The sequence below is a fragment of the Hipposideros armiger genome, unplaced genomic scaffold (assembly GCF_001890085.2).
Source record: "Hipposideros armiger isolate ML-2016 unplaced genomic scaffold, ASM189008v1 scaffold_327, whole genome shotgun sequence".
NCBI lineage: Eukaryota > Metazoa > Chordata > Mammalia > Chiroptera > Hipposideridae > Hipposideros > Hipposideros armiger.
In genome coordinates, this window is record NW_017731677.1 from 1,367,882 (window position 1) to 1,383,601 (window position 15,720).

The 15,720-nt window shown below is 37.8% G+C and overlaps 1 protein-coding gene across 4 annotated transcripts in view; it reads left to right on the plus strand.

Annotated features, from left to right (window-relative positions):
* The window catches only part of STXBP4 (syntaxin binding protein 4), a 162,817-nt gene that overhangs the window by 11,502 nt on the left and 135,595 nt on the right, over positions 1-15,720 (plus strand). For all 4 annotated transcript variants that reach the window (XM_019660742.1, XM_019660739.1, XM_019660741.1 and 1 more), the window contains 3 exons: positions 10,125-10,231; positions 10,406-10,622; positions 11,615-11,693. In XM_019660742.1, the coding sequence (XP_019516287.1) occupies positions 10,125-10,231; positions 10,406-10,622; positions 11,615-11,693 (403 nt within the window). The remainder of the gene's footprint in view (positions 1-10,124; positions 10,232-10,405; positions 10,623-11,614; positions 11,694-15,720) is intronic.

Consider the following 15,720-nt stretch of genomic DNA (forward strand, 5'->3'; position numbering starts at 1 on the left):
GTATGTCCTCTTTGGAGAAATGTCTCTTCATATCCTCTGCCCATTTTTTAATTGGGTTGTTTGTTTTTTTGGTGTTGAGTTCCATGAGCATTTTACTTTTCAATATAAGAAATACGTAAATCATGAGTTCCTTTTTGCTCTGGTTACTAGGAAGCTCAGACCCAAACTTGAAGCGTAGTACCAGCAGCTTAGTTTGCAAACTGTTTGTTATGTTTGCATTCTCATTTGCTATTTTTGTTTTGCTAATGTAATTATATGTGTCTTTTATTGAAAATTGCCTCCAGTACTTTTTGGAAATATATAGGATATAAAGAATTTAATGAAATATTCTATTAATATTAAGCTGTGTAGTATAAGAAAGGATTCTCTTATTAGGTTTGTTCATATTATTGTTTTCTTATTGTTCTAGTTGTTTTGGTTGAATAAATAGTCCTCCTCTTACCCCTAATTCCTGCTCCAAACTCTTTGTTTAGCAAGCAGTTTATCTGTTCAACTGAGGTATTTTTCTTTATTAGGAAAAAAAATCAGTTTCACTAGTAGCTTTCAAAAAAATAGAAATGAATTTAATTGTTTCAGGCTTGTCGAGATAATAAGGTGTCTTCCAAATACATGAGTTGTAAGTATTAATACAGTAAGTTTAGGATATTATAATGATATAGATTTTAGGCTATTGTGTTTAAATTATTAACCAAATAAGAACATATGTAAGTGCTATGTTTAAACAAATTCAAACAAACAAAAAATGAAATTTTTCTTGTGAGAATTGAAATGTTTAGTATTATTTTAGTTTTGAAGATGAGTTCTCTCTCTCTCTCTCTCTCTCTCTCTCTCTCTCTCTCTCTCTGTCTCTCTCTCTTTCTGTGTGGTCAGTATAACTAAGGTATTTCTTAGACTACAACACTTGATATAATGGAGTAATAGATCACTGTACCTAACAAGTGATAAGAATTTGCTTTTAGACAAGTATCAATTTGTGCTTTTATGTTCCCATGAAAAACACTTGTAATTAAAGTATTTAGTTGATAGCACTGGTGCTGAGTGACTCTTCATCAGCTATAAGTGATAACAGACTAAGGAATTAGTCCCATAATATGTACTTTCTCTTGTTTTCTTTGCATTTCATTATTTGAAAGAGAATTGAAAAGCAAAACCATGTAATGGACTATATTTTGTTTCTACCACGAGAGGGCAGCACAGAGTTATTAACGTTCTTTGACTACCTGGTGCTGTCCAAGAGAAGAAAACATCCAAAACAGACAAATATGTAGACAGAGAATAAATAACTTGGCAGTGCTTACATTTAATTTTGTATACTTCTTCATGATGGAGAGCTATATGCATATTTACTCTGAAAATACAAAATGGATGCTATTTTATTTTAAAATATTCTTTTTTTTATTTTAAAATATTCTTAATAGCATTTACTGTGTTCTAAATACTGTATTAGAATGTTAATAAATTACCAATCTGCACAAAATTTCTACCTAGTATGTATATTCATAGAATAGGAAACACAGGCTCATGAAGTTATCCTTATTAAGTTGTTGAACTGAGCAATTGTTAATATTTTTTAAATGCATGAGTGCTTTGATTTGTTGCATTTTTAACATTATACTGTTTCAGAAATAACAATAAGGCAATCTGAAGCTTATAGATAGATTATATTCCTTTTATAGCCCTAAACTTCATATGTTAGGGGATTATTGGAACTCAGAAGGAATCTTGAATTAATCATGGTTAGCTGTCAGCCCCCCCGCCCCCTACACACACACACACACACACACACACACACACACACACACACACACATGTTTCCCACCTGGCAAATATGAAATATAAGTTCAGTAACCAAAATATCATGTTTCTTTGAAAAATATATTAAGAGTGCAAACTTGGGATATCTTGAAAACATATATCCAGTTCAAGTGTGAATGATAATTCCAGCTCTAAGAGCTAGAGGCAGTCTGTAGGTTGAGAACACAAATATTAGGTACTGAGTTAAGGAAATATGAAAACTCCAAGACCCTTTTCACCGCACTGGCCAGCCCATATCATTTTGTAGCCCTCAGCGTCCTATCTTACACCTTTTTCTGGCCTAGATATTCCTTTGAGCTTCATGCCCACGTATCCAATTGCCTTATCGACATTTCCACTTAGATCTCTTTTTTTAATTAAATTAATTGGGTGACATTGGTAGATGAAATTATATAGGTTTCTAGTGTACAACTCTATAATACATCATCTATATACCACATTGTGTGCTCACCACCCAGAGTCAGTTCTCCTTCCATCACCACATATTTGACCCCCTTTACCCTCCTCTCCCACCCTCTTCCCCCCTTATCCCCTGGTAACCACTAAACTTGTCTGTGTCTGAGTTTTTGTTTGTTTGTATGTATTGTTCATCTATTGGTTTCAGTTTTATATCTCACATATGCGTGAAGTCATATGGATCTTGATTTTTTCTGCCTGTTGTAGTTCGCTTAGCATTGTAATCTTAAGGTCCATCTATGTTGTTGCAAATGGCAATATTTCATCTTTTCTTATGGCCGAGTAATATTCCATTGTATATATTTACCATATCTTCTTTATCCAATCATCTATCAAAGGACACTTTGGTTGTTTCCATGTCTTGGCCATTGTGAATAATGCTGCAGTGAACATCGGGGTACATATATCTTTATGGATAAATGTTTTTAGATTTTTGGGGTGGATACCCAGAAGAGGGATTGCTGGATTGTATGGTAATTCTATTCTTAATTATTTTGAGGAACCTCCATACTGTTTTCCATAGTGGCTGCACCAATTTACATTCCCACCAGCAGCGCGTGAGGATTCCTTTTTCTCCACAGCCTCTCCAACACTTGTTATTACTTGTCTTGTTGATGACAGCCATTCTAACAGATGTGAGTTGTATCTCATTTTGGTTTTGATTTGCATTTCCCTAATATCTCCACTTGGATCTCTTAAAGGCATCTCAAACTCAACTTATTTGTGGCAGGACTCATGATAATCACACCACACCCTCATCTGCCCGTCTCTTCCCAAACAGAGCCTCTTTTGAGTGTTCCCAGCCTTGGTGAATGACATCTTCTATTTGCCCAAAGTCAGAAAACCTAATAGCATCTTAACCACTGCCTCTCCCTTATCCACCCGTATCCAGTTCATTAGCACACGGTGTTGACTTTGTATTCTCTGAATCTTTCTTAAACCTCCCACTCTTCTTGATCGCCACGGCCATCGCCATGGCTGGCACTGCTGTCAGTTTTTGTTTTGTCTGCTCTTATACGCTGTGCCTGTTTCCCGCCCAACCTGCAAGGCTCTGGATAATGTGACTTTTCCTCTCGACTTCTCGGGCTCTCCATCTCCATGCTTCCCGAGTGGCATTCTTTCAGTCCCTAAAGGGCCCCGGCTCTTTCTCATTTCACATGCTGTTCCCTCTGACTGAGAGCAGCCCCCTTCCCCTCCATCCCACTTTCCATTACTTCCAGATAGCTATTCAAAGACCAGTTTCTAAGGAATGTATTCCCTGTCCCCCGTCTAGGCCAGGTTTATTAATTCCTACGTGTGCTTCTAGGTCCCACTCCTTTGCTTCTTCATATGCCCAGTCTCAGTTTGTCATCACAAACTGATCTCTGTGATTATTTTATCTACCCTGCCTGAACCGTAAGACAGCTTCCTAAGTGCAAGGATGCTACCTGATTTTACTCACTGTAAAATTCTTAGTCCCCAGTGTGGTGCCTGACAGATACTAATTGCTCAATTAATATTGGGTCGTCGGGGAAGTCATGACGCGTTTTTGCATTGAAAAACATAGAAAAATACCATATTTGCCGGCGTATAAGATGATTTTTTGGCCCTGAAAAATATGCCTCCAAGTGGGGGGTCGTCTTATACGCCAGGTACACTTCAGATAGACTGCCCATAGTGCTTGCCCCGTGCCATAGTGGCCTCCCAATGCCAGCCCACTTCATTCCACATACCGTTCAGGCATCAGCAGCGCTGCTGGGTGCATGCTCGGCTGTTATGCGATTTTGCTGTTATGCGATTTTACCACACTCGCAAAATCGCACACAGCCGACCATACACCCAGTATGATAGCGCAAAATCGTGAATCGCGATACCATACTGGGTGTATGGTCGGCTGTGTGCGATTTTGCGAGTGTGGTAAATTCGGGTTACCGTATATTTCTTTACATATGCATTGAAGATTCGCGATTTTGCGCTATCATGGTGCCTGTTAGAATGTTGAAGAGCTCGCACTTGCGCACTAGTGAGGTCCCAGGGAGATGCTGATGCAAGGGTGGACCAGACTGCTATAGTGACAGGGCGGGCAAACAGGGAGCAGGGACCAATCAAATCAGGCTTTGTATACAGCCAACAGCCAACCACAATACTGCACCATTGTACAGTACAGCATAGAAAATGTCGACCAGTCAAACCCCTATCATCCCTATCATGGCACCAGCCAAAAGAAAGAAGTATGATGCAAATTTTAAACTGAAAGTTATAAACTTTGCTAAGGAAAATAATAATTGTGCTGCTGCAAGACAATATGGAGTAACAGAAAAGATGGTTCGGGACTGGAAATCAAATGAGAAAGCATTAAAGAGTATGCCAAGGGGTAAGTGTGCATTAAGAAGAGGCACCCCACACTGGCCAGAACTCGAAAAACATGTAGCAGACATGGTGGCTCAACATCGCCAAAACGGTTATGTGGTGACACGAAATACAATACGCTTGTTTGCACTTCAGTGGGCCAAATCAAATCTGATATTGTTTTACCTTTTATTTGGTGTGTGGAAGGTGTGCGGAAGAGGGGGTAGTCTTATACGGCGAGTATATAACAAACTCTGTATTTTGAATGGAAATGTTAGAGGGTCGTCTTATACGCCCAGTCGTCTTATACGCCGGCAAATACGGTACGTCATGACTTTCCTGACGACCCAATATTTATGAGCGAATGAATGAGTGATCCCTTAGTCCTTCTGTCATGTTTCTCAGCCTGACTTCTCTGCCTGTTGACCTCACTGCCACCATCTGGGCTCCACACCAAGCACCTCTCCTCCCTGGCCTTTTGTGTCAGATTCTGGACAAGAGTGAAGTTTTCCAATGTTTTTGTTTGTTTCTTTGTTTTTCTGCTAGTAATGTAAGGAAAGCAGGCCGAAATCAAATGCTTTTCTTCAAACCTGGTCCATTATTCCCTCCTTCTCTTTCTCTCATCTCTGAAATGGAGATGGGTCTTACAATCATGCCAGAGTGTAATTGGCAGCATTTTTTCTCTTAGCGATACTTAAAACAATGGTATACCTTGTAATCAGTGTCCTCTTAGATAAGGTCAATTCAGGACTTTTTTTTGTCCAAAGCCACAGAGATAGACAAAGATCACAAAGATGCAGATACTCATGGTTAGTCGTTGTTCGCAGAGGATTGAAGTAGGGCATATTTAACTTTTAGAGGAAGTCTGTTTTCAGAATATGCTGAGCATACGAGCATCACTGGGTCTGGGATCAAGGCTTTTCAGCTAGGGGGGACCAAGGCCTCTGGATGGCCAAGGGTACAGAGACCAGTGCCACTGGTGGAGCTAAAAGAGTGGCAGCCAAGGGTTCTCTTTGCAACGTCACGCTTTCCTCCCTTGCCATTATCATTTCCGTTAAAGCCACCTTCATTTCCTGTTTCCTGGACCTTATTAACGTGTCGTGGACTTATTACGTACCTGTCGCTGTGCTGGGGAAAGCAACCCTGAAAAAGGGGACATGGTTTTGGCCAGTTGAAAGAATCGGTGCTGGTAGTTTGGGAGTTGCTGAATTAATATACTCTAATGGGAGGAAAAAAGATTTAAGGGCAGTACGGAGTAAACACCGTCCCAGAGGTAAGCAAAAGTGCTCTCGGAGCAAAGAGAAAGGGACAATGAAAGAAATCTAGGGAGTCAAGGAAAACTTGCAGCAGAGATAATGTTCGATTTTGGCTGTGAAGTTTAAGTGAGAGTTCATCATCTAGAGAGGTGGCAGGGTGGGTGGTGTCATTCTAGACAGAAATTAGTATGTGTAAAAGCATTAAGGTTTGAAGAACGTTTTCTGAGAATAAAAGGAGGAATTTATATGGTGGAAAGGGAAGGTGGGTGATGAGCCGGAAAAAGCAGGTTGCACCTAGTTGGTTTTGCCGGGTTTGGAAAGTGAAGGAGTTTTGGGATTCTGATTCAGCTCACCTTTATTTGACACCTACAGTGCGCTAGGGTTTCACATGTATTATCTAATTATGACACCAACTTCATGTGATATTTATCCCCACTTTACAGCTAAGAAAATGGAGTCTCGTGGAGATTACACAACTCGCTTAGATTCACGTACATAACTGGTATTACAAGAAGGATACCTCCCGTTGATAGTTGATGACCAGGTGGGAAAGGAATCTGAAGGCTTGCAGGGGCATTTCTTAGCATTTAGGAATAACTAAATGTTATTTAAACTAGTTAAATCAGAGTCAGGCGGTATCTGTGGTTTCTGATAATCAGGTAACATGGTATCTAGAAAACTATATTGATAATCACCTGAAATGAAGAGGGTTGGTAGTGTTTTCATAGACTTGTTTAAGTGGTCAGGAATGCATTATTATTTCAACATCTTTATAAATGTCCACGTGAAAGAATTCAGACTCAGGCCAGCCATGTGGAATTGCTCGGCCCCTCGCCGGTGGTGGTGTGCAGCTGCTCAGTAGCTGCTGCATCGGAATCTAGGCAGTGTGGGAGGGGCCTCAGAAGTTAGCATCTTCACATATACATTAATCCAGCTGGGGCAGCAGTCACTGGTTTTGAATGCCAGACTCTTACAGAAATAGCTTTGTTTTAGTTTGCAGGTTCTGACTTTAAACAGGTTCAGAAATTCACATGATTAGCTAAGATTTTATTCTAGGAAGCAAAGCAAAAAAAACCCCACTGCTGTGAAAACTTTTTAGAAAGAAAAATATATATAAACACCAGAAGCCACAGTCGGAAGGCATTATTCTTCCTCGCTCCTCCGATTCTTGTCCTGCTGGAAAATGCTACTTGAATACATCAGTGTACTTTACTATATGTTAAATTGCCTTTCTGAGAGCTTTTTCCTCTAGTGCTTCCAAAACTGTGCAGCGTGAGAGGAGGGTGTGGGAGACAGGAGGTCAGCCAGCCTAAAACCCTTTTGCCTACCTCTATTTTCCGCAACCTTTTTCTCCTCAACGCTGACAACCAACTGATTTCTATAAGAGACAGATACTGGAGCTGCTCAACCAATTGAGAATTTACTCCTGTGTTCCTTGTGGAGGACTCGACGCCTCCTCCTCTCCCACCTTCTCTCGCTCTCATTGTTTCTGAACATCTAGCAGGTTGTAGAGCTCAAATTTGAATTCAGGCCTATTTTCCAAAACTCACGCTCTTTCCACTTCAGTTCGCTGCCCCTGAGAGCTCCTGCCCAAATGAAAGACAGTTGAGTTGCCATCTGACTTATCGTCATCATGGTAGAATTGTCTCTTTTCAAGGAAGTTTAATAAAAGGAAGAAACTGTTAATGTCAAGAAATAGATCAACACAGAGTAACCTAATATTCACTATCAATACCTCCCCATTTCTCTCTCTTTTCTTTTTTTAGCTGAGCCATCTTGCCACCTGTTGGCAGTTCAGCGGCAGCTCAGCTCGGGCCAGGACTTGAACCGCTGTTGCTCAGAGCTTGCACTCCTGAGCGAGCTCTTAACCAACTGAGCCACTTGGCCGGCCCTTCCCCATTTCTCAAAGAACCCTTCTTTCCTTATCGGTGACCCTAAATGCTTTGCTTCAATAAAGCAGGGCTTTCTTCACCTGCCCCCCACTTTTTCTCCTGAATAGTTGCCAGGCTTTGGGATACAAGTCAAGAGTAGTATAGTCATTAAATTTCCATTATCATCTACCTTGTTAAACTGGTTCTAATGAGGAATTATTTTGCAGATTCCAAATGTTCCAGAGCTGGATTTAATAATGACATTCATTTGATTCTATTAATTGATTTATTTTAAAATTAGATTTAAAAATTCTCTATTTGACCCTTACTTTGAATACCAGTTTTGGAATATAGATCCAAAATCTAATTCAGCTCATTAAGCATGTTGTTGGGGCAAACATCATGAAATTTCTTTTTATTTTAGGGGATGGAAGATTTATTTTCTTATTTATAATGTAATTGATACATACAGAAGGATATTGGAACATATATCTAACTTATGAAGCATAAATGAACATGTATGAATCCACTTAGAGTTTACCAATTTGGCTTAAAAATTAGAAAATTTAAGTATCCCTGAGGCTTCCTGTGCGTTTTCCCAGATCATATTCCCCACCGCCCCTCCCAGAAATAAGCACTCTAGAATTTTGTTTATTCTTCCCTAACTTTTATTAACCTTTATCTTTTTGCCTGTGGAAAAAACGTTGTTTTTCATGTTTATTACCATTTCACCTTAACCTTGAATGAATGACTGTCCTCAAACTAGAATTTAGCACATTATATTGTACACTCACGTATATGTCTAAGTATAGTCTGAATATAGTTGATTTAAATGCATATGTAACCAAACTCGGTAATAAGGTTTGGGCCCAGGCAGTATAGAGCTGTGTTTACAAAATCTTACAAAATCAGCTCTTTCATTTGACTGAACATGTACAATCCCTGTGGTAGATGATTTCTCCGTATTGCATCGTCTTTTCCCATGTCACTTTTGTGGATTACTCCCCATGCATTTATCAAATAGAAAGAGGAAAAAAAATCACTCGCGAATATCACAACTGTGTGCTGTGTTCTCTGACTTTGCTAGCTATATTTAATCACGTGTTTATAAAAGCCAAATTAGTTTTCAAACTTTATATATTGTTAAAGTACATGGTCTTTTGGTTTAATTTTTTAATGATGTTTATCATTCAGAAGGGTCATAGAGTAATTATGCATTTAAATTGTAATATCCTTTACACAGTATTGGAGAGAACATGTTCCCATAACATTTTTTGATAAATATTTTATATTTATTTGTTTGCCTATATACTCAGTATTCAGCGTGATGACACTAAATACGTTTTGAAAAAACAAAACTAGCTATTATGTAGCAGTAAAGTCACCATAAGTCACCACTATTATATATAAGGCAGTTTGGATCAAAGATCAATTATCCAAGGGATATATATATATATATCTTATTAGATAAGATTTTGAAGAAAGATATTCCCTTGAATTTGTGGAATTTACTTAAATGCCATCAGGGTGCAAATCTAGCTTTTTAACCCCATAAGGTCCTTCCCTAATTATTTATAGAATGCTGTCTGTCTTCCTATGAAGGATAAATTCAGAAGTATTGTAGGAACTGAAAATGAAGAGAGCTCTTTCTCCTTTTGCAGTTTGAATTAAAGAAGACCAATGGGGACTGAGAAACTAGCCTAACAAATACATTAACTCTTGTCATTGATATGCTCTGTCTCATTCAGTTTGGCTTGTAACAGGCAAAGCCGGGACTTAGCAAGGACATCCCCAGCAGCCCGTTAGAAGTGGTCGTTATTAGGATATAACTAAAGTGATATGCACAACCAGTTATATGCACAATAAGAGATCCAGTAAAGAAGATGTTTGATTATAAGCTGAAATATGAGTAGTATCAATATAATTAAGATCCTTGATTGAATTTTCAAAAATTCTTACTGTGGAATAAATCTTAACGGTTTGGCGGGATGAAAGATGCAGGAATGCTCAGAAACTAAAGTCACTGAACCTTGTGTTCTGATATCTCCTAGGATTATTTGGCCTACTGTATGTATCACAGAGTCAGAGTTATATCTGTATCATAGTCCTAAGCTTTTAAAACATATCTCTTTTCTTGGTGTACCAGGCTATGTCTTCAAACATTAAGGATTCCTTAGTGTGCAACTTTATTCAGGGTATATGTGAACTCTTCTACGTCATTCACATATATTAGCAAACCAGGCTTTAATCAAAACTTTTTACTATTGAGCTTCTTTGTCTAATATTTTCTTTTTACTCTTTCAGACATGCTTTATTAAAACTTTGCTTTGATTGCACCAATTAGTTTTTTAAAAAACACCCTGATTAGTTTCTTTACAAATGTTACTGTTTTTGTTAGGATGGACGTTTGAAGCCAGGAGATCAACTTGTCTCAATAAACAAGGAATCTATGATTGGAGTGTCATTTGAAGAAGCAAAAAGCATAATTACCAGAGCCAAATTGAGGTAACTGTCCTATCCATAAGATAAAATGAGTCATTTAGCATGTCTCATTAAAATACTTAAGATGTCTTAAATACTTTAGACCGTAAAAGAAGTATTTTAAAAATAATATATAAAACATTATCTTAGAATTCAATTGTGCTAATATCCATAAAGCGATTTCTTTTTTAATGCTAGGTCAGAACCTGCTTGGGAGATAGCATTCATAAGACAGAAATCTGATGGCAGTCATCCAGAAAATCCGTCATACACATCCCTTTTACAAACTTCAGGGGACTATGACCCTCAAGCCTCAACGTTTAGTCTTCTTTCTCCTTCTGAAATGCTAATTCCAAAGATCTCATCCACTCCCAAACCTACAGATGCCGTTTCACCTTCTTTTAAGATAAATGAGGTAATTGTAAACTTCTGTTTGTTTATGCAGTCCATACGTCCCCTATATGTTTTTATATTTGTTATGTACATACAGCATTATAATTTTGGTAATGCAGTTTGTTAATAAACTGATACTGCCTTGAAAGACTGTTCTCCTTTTTTTTCTGTTAAGATTTTTATCCTGCGTTGTCAGTAAATATGATTTTTTAAGTCAGTGTGTCCTTTGCACAGAAAATCATGATCAGGAGTGGCATCACAAAGATATGCCTAGATGTCACTCAAAGCTACATTAGGAATGTCATATTTATTTTCTGACAGTCTTCAATATGGTCTAATTCATTATCATTTCTGTTTTCTGCTTGACTGGAGACAGGCAGTCTTCCTTTCTGTTCCTTAGATTCTTTCCTACACAGTGAGGCTAATCTTAACCATACAGTGTAGGTGGGTATTGTTCCCTCACGTGTGTGTGCTAGAATCTGGTTCACCCTCGTAAAGTCACACAAGAGGGAGTGTTTCTACATCAAAATAAATACAATGAATAACTAATTGCCACAGTACCCTAACAAATCAAAGTTAGGAAATACGGCATATATTTTTTAAATCCGTGTTAGCTGTAAAGTAAAACAGGAAACTCAGGTAGGCTTTCAGCTGGTAGAATAAAATTTGTCGAAGGTAACTTCAGTTTCAGGTCCATGCTAATCAGATACAGAGTATAAAATTTTCTGTCAGTCCTTCATACATTTTCATTTGGGGTTATAATTCCTTTTCAAAGACAAGGTACATGGCCTTATATTTTGTTGTCCTTCGGTGGTAGAGCTGAAAGCAGTTGTTACCTTTAATTCTGAATTGCTTTGTTCGAAGATGAATATACAAAAATTTTAGAGGTTTTATATTTTTTGGACTATTGCTTTAATCACTTTAACCACTCTTTTTATGTTGACATGAGCTTCTAGTCTGGTCTTTGACCTACTTTAGAAAATGACATTTCATGTTTCTCATTTTCTTTCATAGTTAAAAACTGGATACAAGAAAACAGAACAGACTCCAATTGCGTCTTCGGACAACAGCCCTACGGATATGTCTAATTTAGGTAAATGGACATTTAATTCCTCTTTCCTGTTATTTTTTTCAATTACTCTCTCTCATTGAGGAGTACGTAATGTGACTTAATAGACTTTAAAGATGGATGTATTATGCCGTTTTTCCATCAATGAATAAAAGAGAAAAATGAATGTATTGTGCAGTGGTCCCTGTTAGATTATGACTTTTATTGGAAATTTTCCTGAACAAAGGGTTGAAATTTTCAAGGATACATTATCATCACAGTGTCTATGAAGCTGTAATAATCAACGAACTGTTGAAACCAAGTAATGAAAATTCTTCTATAAATCAGGATTAGGTTGCCTTGCCCTTTCAGTGAAATACTGATGAGGTATATTAAATGCACCTGTCAGACAAATTATAGAAGGCAGCATACCTTAAGAAATATGTTTTGGGTTTTTTGGAAGAGATTGTACAGCTGTAAATTAGAAAGGGCATCAGTATTGTGAATTCAGTAGTATTGGTTTTTAATTGCCATGAAATGATTTACTGACTGTTTAAAACAATAAAGGATTATGTAAGCAACCCATAAAAAAGGGATTTTTATCAAGTTTTAAAGTTTATATTGGCTCAAATATGAAGAAAAATCCCTCCCCTTAAAGTATCTCCCAAAGCGAATACAATAATTTAAAAAACTGTACTTATAGAAAGGAAAAGTTAATTATGTATGTCTAAATTATAATGCAAATTACCAGTGTATTTCAATGTTTAATAGCATTATCTAGATCAGAATTGCAAAATAAAGAAGAGATAGTATAAATTACATAATGTCTCAGTCCGTTTGGGCTACTGTAACAAAATACCACAGACTGGGTAGCTTATAAACAACAAATATTTATTTCTCTGAGTTCTGGAGGCTGGAAGTCCAGGGTCATGGTGCCAGTCTGGTCCCTGTGAGAGCCTTTTTCTGGTTGCCAACTTTTCATCGTATCTTCACATGGTGGGAAGGGGCTAGTGAATGCTGTGGGGGTGTCTTTTATAAGAGCACTAATCCTATTCACGAGGACTCCACCCTCATGGCCTAAGCTCCTCCCAAAGGCTCCACCTTCTAATACCATCATCATTTCAACATATGAATTCTGTGGGGACACAAACATTTAAACAGTAGCATATAACTACCATACTTAACAGGAATTTACGATCGATTCCATAGTAGTTTTCTATGATTTGGAGCAGTATTTACAAATGGGGTAGTAGCAATCTTTAGCCATATATACGTAATACACCTTTTTACTTAGTGGGATTAGTTGACTCATGAAAACTTTATTAGCTTTGTTCCCTTTACAGAATTAATTATCATTCTCTTGATACATTGTTTTTATTTTAAACGGGGAACCCATGTGAGAAAAAGATAAATGAAAGCAGAAAACAATGGTGAGGAGACATTTATGCAAGATGTTTGTAATTTTGAAAGGAATTGAACTACTCGGTGCCTCTCTTGGCCTTTTATTTATTCAGTAAGCATTTACTGTATATGCCATATGTGTAGAAAACATAGTTCAGTAGGAATTATTGAGGAATTAGGATATTTTTCTGTGCGGTATTAAATAATATATTGTGAAATAAACCATGGGGTTAAAAAGCTTTCATTATTCAGATAAGAAAAAGAAGTGTGTGTGTGTGTGCGTGTGCATGTGTGTGTATGGTCTATTTAATCGAATAACTTCTGTTTGCAGTATTCTGTGTTAACTAGAGCAGGGTGTGGGTGGTTTTTGTACTCGAAGGAGCATACTCTCTTGTGGATGAATTACACATTTGAAAACTAGTGTAAAGCCATGAACAAAGCAGATTAAGAAGAAAGTAGTTAAGTGGCTTGAGTGATGTAGGGAAGGCACAGGCTTACTCACGAGGCTCTGAATGGGAACTTAGAGGTTCAAATCTTTACTCCCAACTTATTAGCTATGTAACCGTGAAATAGTTGCGTCATGGGATTGCTATGAGTATTAAACAAGATCATGCATGTCAGGCTCTTAGCCTGTCATCGGTACACAGCACATGCTCAGCAAATTTGCTATTATTATTATTATTATTATTATTATCATTATTATTATTACAGAACCTGCAGACTAGACCGTAGCTCAGATAATATTTCCAAAGGTATGTTTTTAGAGCAGCAGTGAAAGCTTTCATCCTTTAATCCACTTTTGTTTCCTCCCCTTACCCCCAAAGGTAGTATGTATTAAAGGATTTGTCACAATATGCAGAATTTCTTGGCAGGAGTCAGGTATCATCCAGATCTTAAAGGAGGTGGTAAACATCAATTGATAGATGAAGGCAGGAGATCATCTAGGTGAAGGCAGCACCATGAGCAAAAGCAAAGAAATAAGGATGAGCTAGAAGTCAGGTGACCCTAGGCAGCAGATCTGAATAGAGCAGAGGGATCCTGGAGGAATGAAAACACCAAGGTCAATTTACATCAGTGACTCTAAGAAATGATGCTAATAGAAAAGTAATTTAATGAAGACTATATTTAAGTGGGTAAGCTGTATGTATGTAAAATAAATGTTAAAATGCCATTAAATTGGAACATTTTTCTAGGGTAGAAATAGCACTGACTTAGTCACATTTTCTTCCTTCCACATAAATGTAGTACGCCTGATGTTTCTGAGAAGGAAAAAGCAGTCAACTCTAAATTATCTCTAAGTGGCTTACATACATTGTGATGTGTCTGTTGTCAGTAGTTAATTATAGATTGTTCCAAATTAGATCCTTAGCCATGACCTTTAGCCTCCTTCAGCCAGTTAGTATTTATTCAAAAAAATAAATGAGGTTTTTTTTGTTTGTTTTTGTTTTTTTTAGCTCAGCCATCCTGCCACCTGTTGGCAGCTCAGCTCGGGCCGGGAATCGAACCAGCAACCCTGTTGCTCAGAGCTCGCATTCTTGAGCGAGCTCTTTAACCAACTGAGCCACTCAGCCATCCCTGAAAAAAATAAATGAGTTTTAATGTTAACCTCAACAAAAATAAACTAAATGAGGCAAGTCTACCCCAGTTCCCATCTCAGAATCATTCCAAAGTGTAAAACTGGTTAGAATTTTTAAAATCCACATAATAGTTGAATATGTTTTTAAAACTATTCTATTATATACGTTTCTTATGTTAGAGTCCAGAGTTGTTCACTGTTGCCATAAGGTGAACAGCACATGAGCCTGTGAGCAAGCTAAAAGCACACTACAGACATGACTAAGGAAATCAGCAAAGAATCATCGCATGAAGAAATACTGTCATTAACTCTAGAGTAACACAAGCCCACAGTAAGGTTTTTTGTAATTGAAGCAAAGTAGTGATAGGTGAAAATGTCCAGGGAGAGTTCATGGTATTAACCAAATGGTATTGATCCTTCCCTTATAAAACATTCCCTTTCTTCAACTAAGAAGAGAAGACCCAAAAGTATAATAAGCCGTACTTTGAAAAGTCTCACTCCCTCAGAAAGGAGCAAATATGGAACTTAGGCTGGAATTGAGAGATGCCACAGGCAAATGAGGAAAGCTGTGTATGAGGGCCTTTTCGGGTCAAGCTACTCAGAGTTACCAAAGCATTCCGGATTTATGGACAGATAGATCCCCCTAAGGTTCTGGCTCAAAAGTAAAGATTTAGGGGAAGGTTGGCTGAAAGAATGTGAGATTTTGTTTAGCCATGATTGCATATTATTAAGTGGAGGGTTGGTATAATTTTACATGAAATACTGTGTCTCTGTTAATAGTCACAATACTTCCTTGCTACACACTTACTACTTGACCTGAGTAATTCACGCCCAGGATTAGTCTTGGTCTGAAGCCATAATTAGGCTAACTGGGGTCCACTTCGTGTTAGTGGCCTTACCTGTGGGTCAGGCACCAAGCTGAAAGTCATTGTTGAGCCTCACAAGGCCAAACCTTACAAATGAAAAATAAAGTTTGACTTACCTGCCGTTTGGTCTTTCATATCACTCAATTCCATGGTCATCTTTTATGCCACACTTTAGGTTTGGGACAGACGTTCTCTTAATGTTACCAGACCAAACTGAACCAAACCAAAC